This window comes from Brassica rapa, chromosome A05 (genome assembly GCF_000309985.2).
Source record: "Brassica rapa cultivar Chiifu-401-42 chromosome A05, CAAS_Brap_v3.01, whole genome shotgun sequence".
Classification (NCBI taxonomy): domain Eukaryota; kingdom Viridiplantae; phylum Streptophyta; class Magnoliopsida; order Brassicales; family Brassicaceae; genus Brassica; species Brassica rapa.
In genome coordinates this window covers 28,349,641-28,364,913 of record NC_024799.2, presented here as the reverse complement: position 1 = coordinate 28,364,913, position 15,273 = coordinate 28,349,641, and the positions used below count along the sequence as shown (strand labels likewise).

Below are 15,273 nucleotides of genomic sequence, written 5' to 3'. Positions count from 1 at the left end.
CCGGATGGATCGACCGCCGGCGTTTCCTCACTACCACTCTTGGAAGACCCTGATGTTCATGACGAGGTTAGAATGCACGGGGACGTTGAGTTGGTGCCGTCTCACGTACCGGATTCAGCCGGGGGACGGGTACGGCACGTGTACTCCTTTAAACGTCAACGTCTCGAGTAATGCAGGGACGGCGAGGACTCAAATGGGGACGGATTGGTGAGTCGACGGAGACGTCTCCGAAACGTTTCTAAGCCATATTCTTGTTTTTTTTTGCTTGATATATGATTAAGAAAGGTTTAGATTAATCATTTACATGTTGAAAGCATTAAAAATGAGATGATGGAACCATAGAATCAAGTAAGAAAAGTTATGGCGGCCATAGATTTAGTTTCAAATGGTGTGGAGAAGATGATATGGATGAAGAATATAGAGGAGCAGAACAGAGTTGGGTGGTGCATGCGTCCTTGTAGTTGCGTATAGTTAGCATTCTTGTTTACAAAATAGACCAGAAAAGCTTTTTGATTTTACTTTTACCTCTTTGGTCTATGGCATTAAGCATGTACATATCAGTGAGACTATCAGTTTGTTTGTATTTTGAAGCTGTAAACAATATTGGTTAAAATGACCTGTTACAGCACTGTTCACTTGGGAACAAGAATATATGTTGTCTGCATTGATCTGGTCCGATCCGGAGTCATATTTCTTGAGTGCTGTGCTGTATTTTCTTTGATCAGAAATCGATATTTTTTTTAACTAATGGGCCTGACGTAAAAATAAATGGGCCTTTTTAAATGGGCTTAACATCCGACACACTAAATGTGCTTCTTCCTGTGAACTTCGCCGTCGCCGGATGGATCGACCGCCGTCGTTTCCTCACTACCAAAACCCTAATCCAAACTTCTTCCACCGACCTCATCCTCCTCTAAACTCTAATCCAAACTTCTTCCACCAACCTCATCTTCCTCCTCTGCAAATTCCCAACACTTACTCCATCCCTCCGCCTCCGCCAGAAATTCACGACCTCTCCGGCACACTCTCCTCTTTACAGTCTCTGTTATCAGAATGTCAACGTACCTTAGATTCCCTCTCGCAAAATCTAGCTCTAGACCACTCTTCTCTTCTCCACAAGGACGGTTTAGTTCGGTGCCCTTTTGATCCAAATCACCTCATGCCACCGGAAGCCTCTCGATCTCACTCCTCTTCTCGGATCATTTAGTAGTTACCGAAACACACTCGACTTACCGTAGCTGAACAACGGTGATGGTGATCTCTGTTTCTCCTTAGATGACGTCACCTTCTTCGGGAACAACTTCTTCTACAACGATTGCCCTGGCGTTGTTAACTTCTCCGAGCTCGATGGTAAAACGCGACGTTTTACACTTCCTAGTGTTCTTCTGAATGTTGAATGCAGCGAGTTTGTATGTTCTCCTGTGTTGCGCGATGAAAAGTGAGATTGGAGGATGGAGAGATTACCCAACTTCGTACTCCTATAGTGTTCTTTGTTCAATTCTTCGTTCTGAAGCGGTTGAAACGAGTGGGTTAAGGATACATACATGAGGGATCATGTTTTTTTGCTGTTTAGGTTGTCTCTGAAAGCGGTTGTTAAGGAAGCTAGTGGGTTTATGTTAGAGTCTGATGCTAAAATGTTTTGGGTGAGCAGAGCTGCAAAAGCAGAACGTTTGAGTGTCCGGCTTTGTTTCGAGTGTTGTCTTGGTTAGCCTCTCAGCTTGCTGTATTGTATGGAGAAGGGAACGGGAAGTTTTTTGCTCTAGACATGTTGAAACAGTGCATTGAAGTATCTGCCTCTCAGATTATGTTGTTTCGGTCCGAACAGTAAACTTTAAGATGGTGAAGCATTTGGAGAATAACTTAGGTGGGGAAGTTGGCAAAACTGTGGACACTCCCCTAGGAATATCTGTGTCTCGTGTGGCAGCAGCTGTTGCAGCTTTATATGAAAGATCCATGCTTGAAGGAAAAATAAGAGCAATTCGATTTGCCCAACCACTAATTAGATATCAGCGGTTAGTTTTAAATCTTTGTCCATCTCTATAGTGTTTAACTTTCATATCATGTTTGAATCTGAGTTTAATTCCTCATGATGTCTACATCACTCTGTAGGGTAGCTTAGCATGGTGTTATGACAGCTCAAGCTGTTGAGGAACGGAAGGAACGTCCTAGCTACCGACCTATTATTGATCATGATGGTCTTCCCAGACATCGCTTATCAAATCAGGTTTATACTAAACCAAGTACTAACTGTTATATAACATGAATGAAACAAATATTACTCTAGGGAATTTTTTGCTGAAGTAGCCTAGATATCAACTGTATTGTTTATAACGTGTAGGATATGAATAAAATGAAGACAAGAGAAGAGCTTTTAGCTGAAGAGAGAGACTACAAGCGTCGAAGAATGTCTTACCGTGGTAAAAAGGTGAAACGAACGCCTCGACGGGTATGAAATCTCTTTTTTTTTCAATTCTTAGTGCTGTGAATGTTTTGCTGCATAATGGTCAATGGTGCATACTTCTCATAGAACTTCTTAATGAAAATGTTGAATGTTATGGCTCTACCATAGTACCATGTCCTGTTGAGGCATTTTAAACTGGACGTTGCTATAATCATACTTTCATTTACGACCGTAAGACATTCATTTATTAACTCCATCTTTTGTCTTGTAGGTGTTGAGGGATATGATAGAAGAATTTACAGAAGAAGTTAAGCTAGCAGGAGGTATTGGATGTTTTGAGAAGGGAATGCCATTACACTCCTCATCTTCTATAAGCAAGGGTCAGAAAGAAAGTGACCTTGGATACAGTTATGTATCAACAACATTAACAGACGCATCACCAAGATCCTATAAGCAACGGAAAGGAGAGAATAGCGAATATCGGGTGGAGATTAGAACCAATACAGATAAAGGAAACCTGTATGAGGAATATGATTCAGGCACTAGCTCAGAGAGACAACAGAGTCACAGATCATAAAAGCGCGGTGATCGAAGAGATGATGAATTCACAAGGACCAAACGACGTAGGATCATCTCGTGAAAAGAGTTCATCAGATTACAAGACCAAAAGGGATGATCGTTATGACCGCAGCGGTCGGGAACCTACCAAGGCCAAAAGGGATGATCGTTATGACCGCAGCAGTCGGGAACCTAGCAAGACTAAAATGGATTGTATCTATCTTCAAAGTTCGTTTGAAAGAGATTGAAGTTAAAAGAAACCAAGTCATTCGGTTGGTCTGACTTTGGTGGTCTATTCCGATAATCTTGCAGCAAAAGTTTACCCAGACTCGGAGCATCAGCAGTTTTGTGTGAATCCGTATCCTCTTTTGTATCCTTAACCATGATTTTCACCTTCTTTGATGCATCTAAATATTAACAGAAATCTTATCTTTCTTCCCAGCTATTTCTCAAAGTTCCTTAGGTTTATAGTTTTTAGTGTTACTTTTCTCCTCTGCTTGTGACAGATGGAAATTAATTCAAAGTATATTATTGTTATGAACAAGCCCTGAGCCATGTGATTGCTAGGAATATATGGGATCTCGACGAGCCATGTCATAATTTACTCGTTATCTAAGTGATATTTCCACAGTTAAAATTTCCTTCACATGAAAAACCATAATTTATTTGTCTTTACAAGTTTACATGACGATTAGGTGACGTGTGACGCAAGTATTTGTTCATGGAAGATCTCTGTTTCTTCATGGCAGGTGTTTTCCTCTCCAGTTCTGAAGAAACCGTCTGAAACGGCTACGTACAAGCAGACGACGGAGCTCCAGAGTAATCAGAAACCACCGGAGGCGAGAACACAAACCTTGGAGATTCCTGCACCACAACTCCTTTCATTAACCTTTCTGTGAACTTCAACCTCACTGATAAGCTCGGGAGATCGCCGCTCTCTGTTCTCAGACGGAGGCCTTGATCTCAAATACATCTCTCTGAGAGGCACACGACTGGTGAGTATTCGTTAGATTTCGCCTGTGTTTAAAATAAAATAAATTATTGCTATGTGTGTTTATCATCTTGTTGCAACATTGTTTCGTTGAGTTTTTCTCTGTATCATTCTTTATTTCTCAGTTTTGTAATTGAATATCATTGGAGAATTGGCATCTTCGGATATTTGTATATTGTTTCAGAGACCTTGATGAAAAGTGTCATCATGTGTCATCATGTTGCATCAATAGTGTCACTGTATCTGAACCTTAGAATTGGATGAGAAACAATCAAATTACCTGTCCTTATCCTATCTTTTTGGAGAAATAAAGAATTGGCATCTTCGGAGATTGTTCAGTCATGACTTTTGCAACTACAGTTTTGAGATATTGATTCTCTTTGCCATGAAGCTGCATATTTGTGAAATTAGATAGTGATGGAGACTTTGGCTTTGATTACTTGCTTCCTTGTAATTTGCGTGTCTTTTTCCTTGCTGCCTCCTTCTTGAAAAAGAGTAACCAAAATATTTTATTACTTCTGTTACTTCCTTGTAATTTGATGGTCTTTTTCCTTGCTGCCTCCTTTTTGAAATAGAGTAACCACAATATTTTATTACTTCTGGAAATTTGTTTTTTCTTTCTGCAAACAGAGCATTTTTCTTTTCTCTCTATCGATTGAAGAAGTTCCATAGTCGTATAGAAACTAAGATGTATTTGGAACCAATTAATGTTTCAATTCATGGACCCATATTTCTCTGTCGAGTGTTAATGACATTTTTATTGAAACTACATGTATGTCAGTGTGTCTGTGAAGATAATAAGTGGCCTAGTCTCACGATAGTAAAGGTTCTTGACTTCTTAGAAACTTACAAACGATGGTAGGGCTTAGACATGACTAGGATATCAACTTTTGTCGTCAACTTTTGTTGACTTTGTTTCCCCAGTTGTCTTAGTCTATTTAAATTCCATGAATCTTCCTGAAGGTAATGAAAGACTTGATTGCGAGTTGTTATATATTCCTTCTATAAGTTGTTTACTACGCTGATAATACATTTTAACAAATCTTTTTCTTTCATTCCGCAGATTTTTTTTCTTTCTGAAATACATTTTCAGATCTGCTCGTCTGATGGCTCTTTCTACTTTGTCTCGTCATTGTAAACACCATGTCTTTCCTAGCTTCCACGGGCCAGATGTCCGTAGAGGCTGTCTCAGCTACTTACTGAAGGAGTTCAAAGAGAAAGCAATCGACGTCTTCATAGACAATGACATAGAGAGGAGCAAGTTGATTGGTCCCGAGCTCACAGAAGCTATAAGAGGATCGTTAATTGCAATTGTCTTGATCTCGAGGAACTACGCTTCATCAACATGGTGTCTGAACGAGTTGGTGGAGATCATGAGGTGTTGGGATGAAGATAAGCAGACGGTGGAGGTGATTTTCTATGAAGTGGATCCATCTGACGTGAAAAAGCAGAAGGGAGACTTCGGAGCTGTCTTTGATAAAACTTGTGCAGAGAAATCAACGGAGGAAGTTGAGAGATGGAGAAAAGCTTTGCATATTGTGGCTCAACTCGCTGGTTACCATACAAGTAACTTGTAAGTCCTTTCGATCTCCACTTGATAGATTGGTCCTAATCTTCTTAAACATCTGAGTCTATATATCTGGTACACACTATAGCGAGGGAGTGAGATAGGATCATTAATTATACTGTTGCGACTTAAGTTTGTCTAGATCTGGGGCAGAGATGCATTATAATGTGAAATTTCTTGCCCTGTTGATATATTTTTGATGTGCGTGTCATTTATGTCTTGACTAATTAACAGAGGTATTCATCTTTTTTTTTCTTTTAGTGATGATGATGCGGTCATGACTGCAAAAGTTGTTACGGATGTTTCGAACAAGTTCAATGATTCCACAACATCAAATGATTCCAGCTGCTTGGTTGGGATTGGAACTCATATCAAGGAGATAGAGTCATTATTGTCCTTAGAATCCGATGAAGTCCGGATGGTTGGTATCTGGGGTCCTTCTGGAATTGGTAAGACGACCATCGCCAGAGCTTTATATGGAGAGCTCTCTAGTAAGTTTACACATGCTGCTTTTATTGAGAGTATCCAAGGGAAGTTTGAGCAAAACTATCGAGACGAGCACGCGTTCAAGTTGCAGTTACAAGAACAACTTTTGTCAAAGACCTTAAGTCAGAAAGATGTAAAAATAGGTCATCTGGGTGTGGCAAAAGCAAGGCTGAAGGACAAGAAGGTGCTTGTCGTTCTTGATGATGTGGATGACTTAAAGCAGCTAGAAGCCATGACTGACAAAACTTGCTGGTTTGGGCCTCAAAGTAGGATTGTCATCACGACAAAGGATAAAAAGCTTTTGGTAGCACATGAGATCAACCATATTTACCATGTGGATTTTCCATCTTTATCTGAAGCTCTTGAAATTCTCTGTCTGTCTGCTTTTCGTCATAAGTCACCGTCATCTGGGTTTGAGGACATGGCCATAGAAGTTACACGGCTCGCCGGTCGTCTTCCTTTGGGTCTATGTGTTTTTGGCGCATATCTGCGAGGAATGTCCAGAGATCATTGGATAAATGCATTGCCTCGACTTAGGACGAGTCTGGATGGGGAGATTGGGAAAGTATTAAGGGTCAGCTATGAGGCTTTATGCGAGGAAGATCAAGGACTGTTTCTTCATATAGCATGTTTTTTCAAAGGTGAAAGCATTAATGACGTGGTGGACTGTCTTGCGGAGAGTCGTTTGAACGTCAAACACGGGCTCCAAGTGTTGTTCGATAAATGTTTCATATCTTATGACGAATGGGGACGGTTGGTGGTTCATAACTTGCTGGAGAAATTGGCCAAAGAAATTATTCGTAAACAATCTGTTTCTGATCCTGGGAAACGTCAGTTCTTGGTCGATGCTCTGGACATTTGTGATGTGCTCGAGGAAAATGCTGTAAGTTTTGAGATAAACTGTATCCAGTCTTTTCTTGCTACTATTTTCTCGATCATTTGTAGCTAATGAAAGTTCTTTCAGGGCACCGAAACTATTATAGGAATAAATTTTGACTTATCGGAAGTCAGGGGAGAATTAATTATTGACGAGCGAGCCTTTGAAGGGATGTCTAGGCTCCAGTTCTTAAGATTCAAGAAACGGGGTTTGTATGACAACATCCAACTTCTCTTACCCCAGGGTCTGAAGTTTAGAGCTAGTAAGCTTAAGTTTCTCGAATGGTATCGATTTCCGTTGACGTGTTTTCCTCGTGAGTTTCAACCGCGGCGTCTTGTCAAACTTATGATGGAGGACAGCAACCTTGAAAAGCTGTGGGAAGAACCTATTGTAAGTAGTTTTATGTGATTTTACCATTTAATTTCTTTGCTTTTCATTTTATAAACGCAGTTCTGGCTTAATTTATACTATGTGCAGCCTCTCCCATGTCTGAAGTTGATAGAGCTGTCTGGTTCCGTCTACCTCAAAGAACTTCCGGATCTGTCTAATGCCACTAATCTCAAGGTACTGAGGGCTGGTTTCTGCTCAAGTCTGTCGGAGATCTCCTCTATTGGGAAGTCCACTAGTCTCGAGGAGTTGCATCTCGAATATTGCCGAAAGTTGACCAAGATCCCCTCTTCCATTGGGAATGCCATTAATCTCGAGGCCTTGAATGTCGAGGGATGCGAGGGTCTGGTTGAACTCCCATCCTCTATTTGGAGCCTCAGTAAGTTAAAGAAACTGTTAATTTTAGGATGCTCAAAGCTAAACCGTTTGGGGTCACAGTTGAGAAGCTTTCTTGATATTTCCGGAAACATTACAGAATTCAGTATTACTGATACAGAGATAGAAGAGTTTCCTTCATCAATCATGGCTTTTTCGTGTCTTCGTGATCTCTGTGTGAATGCCGAAAGACTCGAGGTGTTTCCAGATGTTCCTGACACCATCGAAAACCTAACATTAATCATCGCGAGAATAGAAGAAATTCCTCCATCGATTCAGAATCTCACACGTCTCACTAGACTAAGCTTGTCTCGCTGCAAGAAGCTAAAGGTATTTCCAACCAACGTCAACCTGCAATCTCTCTCTCGACTTTATCTCAGTTCCTGTACACAATTGAGAACATTTCCAGAGATATCTACAAGCATTAGTTATCTTAATCTGAGCGATACTTCTATAGAAGAAGTCCCTTCATCCATATGGTCGTGGCCCCATCTTCGTGAATTGGACTTGGAAGATTGCCGCAGCCTTCGGGTGATCCATAGTTTTCCTGACAACATCGAAGAGTTGGACTCGGGCTTGAGCGATACGGGAACAGATTCCTCAGGTGGTGATTCGGAGACTCGTCTACCATTATGTATAAACCTCAAAGGGTGCAAGAGTCTTGTGTCATTGCCCCACATTCCGTATTGCGTCTCACTCCTTGATGCATCTAACTGTAAGTCGCTGGAGAGAATAGATGGCTTAGTTAGCAATCCAGAGAGATGTCTCATCTTTATTAATTGTTCCAAGCTGAGCAAACCAGCGAGAGAACTCATTGAGGTATCGGATTGCAAGTCTGCGCTCTTTCCTGGTGGAGAACTGCCTGCAGACTTTGATCACCGAGCAAGAGAGGGTTTACTAACGGTCCAGAGCCATCTTCCTTTATTCTTAAGATTTAAAGCTTGTCTTTTGCTGCTTCATAGAGGTTATATAGAGGACGAGGATGATGAGGACGAGGAATGCATGTGTGGCAAGAGGCTTTCATGTGACATCTGGTGCGTTCAAAATGGCGTCGATGTTGGACATGGATCACGCGCGTACTATCTACCAGCAACACTTGGATCTAAGGAGCATTTGTATTTCTTGGAATCTTCCATCTCACTAAACCTTCCTGAAACAGATGTGAATTTTAGCGAGCTTCATTTTGAGTTCTACGAGATCACTGGTAAATACTGGGATGTAAAAGACTTTGCTATAAAACTCTTGGAAGATACTCACAACGAAGCTGAACAGAAAGTAACTGCAGACATCAAGATAGAGAAAATGCAGGAACAATGTGAATGTCTGCGAGCTTCATTTTGAGTTCAAGAACTCTGGTAAGAATGTGAAAGACTTTGCTGTACAACTCTTGGAAGATCCTGATGTTCATGGTGACCATGGATGCTGTGAAGATACTCACAACGAAGCTGAGTACAAAGAAACTGCAGACATCAAGATAGAGAAACTTACATGCAGGAACAATGTGAACAAGAGACAATTTAACTGGTAAGCTTTCTGGAAAGAAGCAATTTATTAATTTAATGATAATAATTGGGATAACCGCACAGTTTCAACAGCCCCACAAGAGTTTGAGCTTTTATCATTTCCTCATGGAGTGACTAATATGAATTTGGATTCTGACAATGTTTTGTGATAATAACCAAATCAGGTTTCCGTACGTCATGGATGAAGAGTAGAGAGAGCAGAAAAGAGTTGGGTGCTTGTGTGTCCTTGTAGCTTATCTTTGCGTATAGGTACTTGTCTTTTGGATCTGTGGCATTAGCATCTACATCTGTGGCACGGCTCTCTTGGACTGAAACTGCGATTGGTCATTTTGTTATTCGAATATGTCAGTTGTTTGTTTCTATTTTGAAGCATCTATTTTATAATAACATTTGTATAATTGACATGTTAAAGCACTGTTCATTTGGGAACAGGAACGTATGTTGAGAGTGGTTTATTTTATTTGATCAGAAGTCGATAATTCCTAAATGGGCTTAACATCCGACATATTTGTAGGTTCTTCTGTGTTGGACAAATGGTTAGGGCTCTTACCGTTTTGATGTTTGGGCAATGAAAAGTGAGATTGAAGGATGGAGATTACCCAACTTCGTATTCCTATAGTGTTCTTTCTTCGATGCTAGTGAAATGAGTGAGTTGAGGACATGGATTCTGGTGAATTCGACGAGATACGGTGTTATAATGGATACATACATGAGGGATCATGTTTTCTTGCTGTTTAGGTTGTCTATGAAAGCGCTTGTTAAGGAAGCTAGTGGGTTTATGAGAGAGTCTGATGCTAATGTTGTGGGTGGGGAGCAGATCTTGCAGTAAAAGTTTACACGAAGCATCGGCAGTACTTTGTTTGTATTCAGTTCTTTACTTTTTATAGAAATACATGAGCATTAGGTAACGTGTGACACAAGAAAGCAAAGTATGTATCTAAGAAACCAAAGACATGACTCTTTTAAAACTCCGGGGACGAAGACGAGTACCAGTGCCATTACTCATCTCAGAAGAACCGTCAATGGCTAACCCTTTACCGCTGAAACACAAGTACCTGTTCACAAAAGACCTCTGTTTCTTCATGGCAGGTGTCTTCCTCTCCAATTCAGAAGAAACCGTCTGAAACGGCGACGTACAAGCCGACGACGGAGCTCCAGAGTAATCAGAAACAACAGGAGGCGAGAACACAAACCTCGGAGACTCCTGAACCACCACTCCTTTCATCAACCCTTCAGTGAACTTCAACCTCACCGATAAGCTCGGGAGATCACCGCTCTCTGTTCTCATAGGAAACGCTCTTCCTCTGTTTCCAACCTCAGACGGCGACATTGATCTCGAATACATCTCTCTGAGAGGCAGCACACGACGGTTGTTGTTATCATCTCCAGAGAAACGTCGATTCTCCTCTGTTTCTTCCTTCTTAGCCCACCGCAACAGAAGCTTGAGACGCGCTCCTGTACTGCGTTTGCGTTTCGAATGCGTTGTCATTTCGGTGGAACACTCGCTGATTCCGTCTAAACTCTCCCTATCTGGACTCATTTCAGCGTTTGAAGCGGTATGATGATCCGTTCTCGCCGCAGTGAATAGAAAAATCTCGGAATCAGATATCTCAAACGCAGTTCCTGGACTGCCGCAGAACCCGTAACGCTCTTCTCTAAACGGTATAACCTTCTCACAACCGCCGTTTGATCTCCCACCCGCGGATTTAAGCCGTTTGATCAACAAATCAGAAACCGCAGTTCTCGGCGTTTGGCGTTCAAGCAAATCAACAGGAGTCATACCATCTATATCAGCAACGTTGAGATCAACGCCTGGGACTCTCAACAGAATCTCAACGACGTCAAGTCTAACGGTGTTGAGAACATCCATCACGGCTAAATGAACCACAGTTCTTCCGTTACCGTTTCTAACGTTGACTATCTTAGAAAAGTCAACGGACAAGCTTCCTCCTCCTGAGATTAACTTCTTCAGAAGCTCCATTTGTCTGTCTAACCGCTTAAACCCGGAGGCTGCGAAACCAGACACGACCATGTGTAGGCACGTGTCACCTTCGTTGTTAACAGCTGAGATCAACGGTGGAGATTCGTTTATTAGAGCCTCCATTACAGCTAAGTGACCCTTGTAAGCAGCTATGTGTAAAGCTGTGTTTCCATGGCTGTCTTTAATCGCCATTATTGAATCGTACTTCGTTATAAGATACTTCACCACCTACATTATATATGTGAATTAATACATTTAATTTTAAGAATTATTTGATTTTGTTGTTCTTACTTTGATTTGACCTCTGCAAGAAGCAGAGTGCAAGAGAGTAGAACCATGAGCATCTCTGAGTCCCAAAACGGCGTCGTATTTACCAGAGAGTAAAAACTCTTCCAAGATCGCCACGTGTCCGCCTCTCGCAGCACTGTGGACCCCTCTTTTAACCATCTCTTCCTTTACTATTAACTGCCTCTCCGTCAGTTTCCCGCCGTCTGTTTCTTCGACGCCGGCGATATCAGCCGGCAGCAAAGCGAAGTCCAGCACGAGACGAAAAACGTCGTCGTTTCTACCTCTCGCCGCCGCGTAGAGAACATCCGTCACGCCGTACTCTCCCTCTCCGAACACGAGAAGCGGATCTCTCTCGAGAAGCTTCTTAACGAACCCCAAGTCTCCGGCGGAGGCGGCGGTGTAGAGCAGCCAGCCGCCGTATCCAGCTCTGATGAGTGAGTTATCTCCGTTACCGATCTCGCACTCCTCCAACAGCCTCCTCGCGACGCGGGAGCGGTTCAGCGCCACCTGGGAGGAGGAGTTGTCTCCGTCGCCGTCGTCGTCCCAGACGGTTTCGAGGCGGCGGATGCGGCGGAGGGAGGTGAGTTTGACGAGAAGGTTCGTGTCGTGGTGGAGGAGCTCGATGACGACGTCGTAGAGACCGTTAGCCGCGGCGCAGTCGATTGGGGAAGCGTACCACCACTGGTCTCCGGTGCTCTCCCAACGGAGAGGAAATATCGGCGGTGGCATGTCCGTTAACCGGTTTAGATGATGAACCGGTTCTCTTAAACCAAAACCAATGGAGTTCAATGAAAACAGAGCATATGTGAAGGAGGAGACTTTAAGAAAACAGAGGAAGGAAGTAGATTAGGAAAGATCAATATGAATGGTTAGAAATGAAGGGAGACTTTTTACGACAGAACACAAAGAGATGAAGCAGAAGACAACAAAAAGGAGAAGCCTTGAGGATTGTGTTGTCGTGGCGAAGACAGAAACTTTTGTATGCTATGACCAGAAAAATTATTTAAAAAGTTTTATTTTGATCGGCATCGGAAAAATATAGATTCCATTCCCGTGAGTGGACCATATCCTTACGTGTTTTATCTTTTATATACCATCATGAAAAGGTTAGTAGTTAGTACAGTATATTCCAAATCATTCTGTAAAAGCTGTTAATTTTCCAGAAGAGGAAAAAAGAATTACGTGAAAGTATTTTCAACTGATGCAGGAATCAATGGTGATTTTTTGCATTTTACTACATATCAGAATCGTCCATTATTAGTCTTTTTTTTTGTTGAATTTTTGTAAGAAAGCGGATAAGAACTATGTAAATAGGAAACAATAATGGAATGATGTTTCATCTAATTAGGCGCATCGCTAGTTTGGTTGAAACCAGACGTTGAGGTTTTATAATTTATGCACAGTAAACGACATGTGAGTGGTAGTTCCTAAACTATTCCAAATTTTGATAAAAACAAGAAAATGCCCACTTGCGGTGGCTTTAAACTTAAGGGCCCTATAATCAATCATTCAATAAATGTGCATTATGACTTGTAGTTAAAGCTTAACCATCATTATAAGTTTGAAGAAGACTATTCATTCTTTTATTTTAATAGAAAAGAAGAAAAAAAGTCCCAAGACAAAAAATGTATATTTTGTTTTGCCTTGGCCTTTGGGTATTGTAGATCTACCTCTCTGTCGGTGTGGTGACTGTGGAGTGTGGACGCATCTACAAGCACATGTTATGTGTCCCTAAACTCAATGCTTAATTGTATTGGATCCCACTCCCATAATCTCTTGATGTGATGAATCCTGGCACAACTCTGGATGGATCCTGAGACGGTCTTACAATGATCTGAGTCAAAGCAGACAACAAACAAAACTTGCCTAAACTGTGTCTGAATCATTCAACTCCATTAAGTTGCAAAATTTCAGCAAGTCTTATCCATGACCAAAGAACTTGAAATCTACACTACAATGTGTGGTTGAATGAACAAAACAATGAACATCTGATGAATCTGTAGTAACTAATAATAACCTCACTTTACAGGGGCAGTAAGTTTAACACTCCTCATCACATACTCGATCCTCTCAACCGCTTCATGCATACTCTTCTTCCTAACCTCATCCAAAAGCAACAAACAAGTCCTATGCCTCGGCGCGATATCTTGGCTAATCATCTCCTCAAATAAACAATACGCCCACTCACACATATCAGCTCTACAAAACCTCTGTATCAAAAAAGTATAAGTCGACTCGTCCAAACTCAAATGATGCTTAGTCACCATTTCTTTCAACAACCTCCCAACCTCAACCACATCTCCTCTCTTAAAACATGATCTAAGCAACGGATGATACGTGTGAACATCAGGCTCACAAACCTTCAAACTCTCCATCTCCCTGAGAAGCTCAACGGCCTTCTCCTCCTCATCATGGTGACAATACATAGCAATCATTGAGTTATAAGTAGATGTGTTAACTGAAGGCATCTCATCTCTGAAAACCCTCTCAGCTTCTTCCAACCTCCCAGCTCGAGCAAGCGTGTGAATCAAACAGTTGTAGAAAAGAGTATCCCCCTCGCAGCCTGACCGTTTCATCCTCGCAGCCACCCTTAAAGACTCCTCAAACTCTTTCTGCGCGTTAAGACAAGACATAATCGTCGTGTAGGTGACAGAGTTCGGAGGAGAATCGTTAGCTTCCATCTCACTCAACATCTCATAGACTTTAATAAAATCACTCTTCAAACAATAACACTTTATAATCGTCGTGTAGCTAATCACACAAGGACGAAACCCATATCCTCTCATCTCCTGAATCGTCCAGAGAGCCTCCTCGACTCTGTTGGTCTTACACCAACCGTTAATAAATATATTAAAAGTATGAGCATCCGGCTTAATGTGAGCCTTTAGCTCTAACAAAACGGATCTAGCTCGCTCGACTCTCTTCTCCTTACAGAGAGTATCTAACAGTAAGTTCATAGACTCAGTGTTCTTCTCTAATCCAAACTCATTTAACCTATCGAACACGTTAACAGCTTCTTCCCACTCTCCAGCTCCAGCGAACCTCCTCATGATCTTGGCCACAGTGTTCAACGTCACGGTGTTATCTACCTTCATCTTCTCGACGAAGGCCTTCATACGATCCCATTTCTTGGCTTTCCCGAGTATATCAACCGCTGTATCATAAGCCTCGGCTGAGTGATTCTTGTGGGCTTTGCGAGACTCGGCCCATTTCAAGACGCCGAGAGCTGATCTCCAGTCGTCTCTGAACCTGTGGAGGAGCTTGTTGAGTAGAGTGTCTGAGAGGTTTACTCTGTTGCAGAAGGGATCGTTTGAGAGGCGGTGGAAGACTTCGTCTTCGCTGACGACTCTGTCGCCGCCGGCTCGGCCTATGATGACGTTCCATATCTCCGAGGATTCATCGAGTGGTTCGGGTGATGGCTCTGGAGACGTGGAGAGATTGTTGGTGAGGGTAGATGAGGAGAGAGCGATGGAAGGTTTGAGGCGTGAGAAAGTGTTTCTGACGCGGTTTTGGATGAGACGAGACATCGGAAAATCTAAAAAAAAAACAAGCAGGTTATGAAGCGTTGTCTCAGTTTCGGACAGTAACAGTAAGTGTCGGGAAAAGACACGGAAGTTCGAAGTCGTACCTAAAACCTTAAGCAAAAGGAAATCGTGAAACTGAAAACCGAAGACGGCCGTCTAGCCTAGCCGGAGAGATTTGACGAAGGAGTAATAATCATCGCTCAGACACAGACTTAAATGGACCGAGGCTATGGGCCCATTTAAAAGCCCGAGTTTTATCAGTTTTGTTAATGGGCTGCTTTAGTTTAGTGGCAAAAAGAACGAAACGAAGGAAGT

At 42.0% G+C, this 15,273-nt stretch overlaps 3 protein-coding genes across 10 annotated transcripts; 1 reads left to right on the top strand and 2 right to left on the bottom strand.

Annotated features, from left to right (window-relative positions):
- The first annotated feature begins 246 nt into the window (after positions 1-246).
- On the top strand, positions 247-10,328 carry LOC103848933 (disease resistance-like protein DSC2). Of its 8 annotated transcripts, none has more exons than XR_001957048.2 (10): positions 1,038-2,012; positions 2,110-2,224; positions 2,339-2,446; positions 2,673-3,317; positions 3,709-3,954; positions 5,014-5,523; positions 5,779-6,886; positions 6,968-7,270; positions 7,358-9,166; positions 9,330-9,652. XR_001957048.2 is itself a non-coding variant. In XM_033290935.1 (8 exons), exons 1-8 carry the CDS (start codon positions 405-407, stop codon positions 9,912-9,914), a joined length of 3,552 nt encoding a protein of 1,183 aa, XP_033146826.1. In that variant the 5' UTR covers positions 247-404; the 3' UTR covers positions 9,915-10,328. The 8 variants fall into 8 exon arrangements, 1 of the variants encoding a protein (XP_033146826.1); XR_004457936.1 differs by having other exon boundaries at positions 3,639-3,954; XR_004457935.1 differs by having other exon boundaries at positions 2,673-3,329; positions 3,639-3,954.
- LOC103848936 lies at positions 9,998-12,495 on the bottom strand. The gene is made up of 2 exons (XM_009125767.3): positions 11,438-12,495; positions 9,998-11,374 (listed from the first exon to the last, which is right to left on the bottom strand). Exons 1-2 carry the CDS (start codon positions 12,161-12,163, stop codon positions 10,103-10,105), a joined length of 1,998 nt encoding a protein of 665 aa, XP_009124015.1. The 5' UTR covers positions 12,164-12,495; the 3' UTR covers positions 9,998-10,102.
- Positions 12,496-13,296: 801 nt separating this feature from the next.
- On the bottom strand, positions 13,297-15,260 carry LOC103848937 (pentatricopeptide repeat-containing protein At3g04130, mitochondrial). Its single transcript, XM_009125768.3, has 2 exons — positions 15,063-15,260; positions 13,297-14,969 (listed from the first exon to the last, which is right to left on the bottom strand). The coding sequence occupies exon 2, from the start codon at positions 14,959-14,961 to the stop codon at positions 13,453-13,455; it is 1,509 nt and encodes a 502-aa protein (XP_009124016.1). The 5' UTR covers positions 14,962-14,969; positions 15,063-15,260; the 3' UTR covers positions 13,297-13,452.
- Positions 15,261-15,273: the final 13 nt, after the last annotated feature.

What these genes read in the sequence shown, in the direction of transcription:
- LOC103848933 (XM_033290935.1), top strand. Translation starts at nt 405, where the DNA reads ATGGATGAAGAATATAGAGGAGCAGAACAGAGTTGGGTGGTGCAT. An exon ending in GACATCGCTTATCAAATCAG is followed by an intron (nt 2,225 to 5,013) that starts GTTTATACTAAA and finishes TTCATTCCGCAG; the next exon opens with ATTTTTTTTCTTTCTGAAAT. An exon ending in AGCTGTGGGAAGAACCTATT is followed by an intron (nt 7,271 to 7,357) that starts GTAAGTAGTTTT and finishes TACTATGTGCAG; the next exon opens with CCTCTCCCATGTCTGAAGTT.
- LOC103848936 (XM_009125767.3), bottom strand. Translation starts at nt 12,163, where the DNA reads ATGCCACCGCCGATATTTCCTCTCCGTTGGGAGAGCACCGGAGACCAG. An exon ending in CTTGCAGAGGTCAAATCAAA is followed by an intron (nt 11,375 to 11,437) that starts GTAAGAACAACA and finishes TATATAATGTAG; the next exon opens with GTGGTGAAGTATCTTATAAC.
- LOC103848937 (XM_009125768.3), bottom strand. Translation starts at nt 14,961, where the DNA reads ATGTCTCGTCTCATCCAAAACCGCGTCAGAAACACTTTCTCACGCCTC.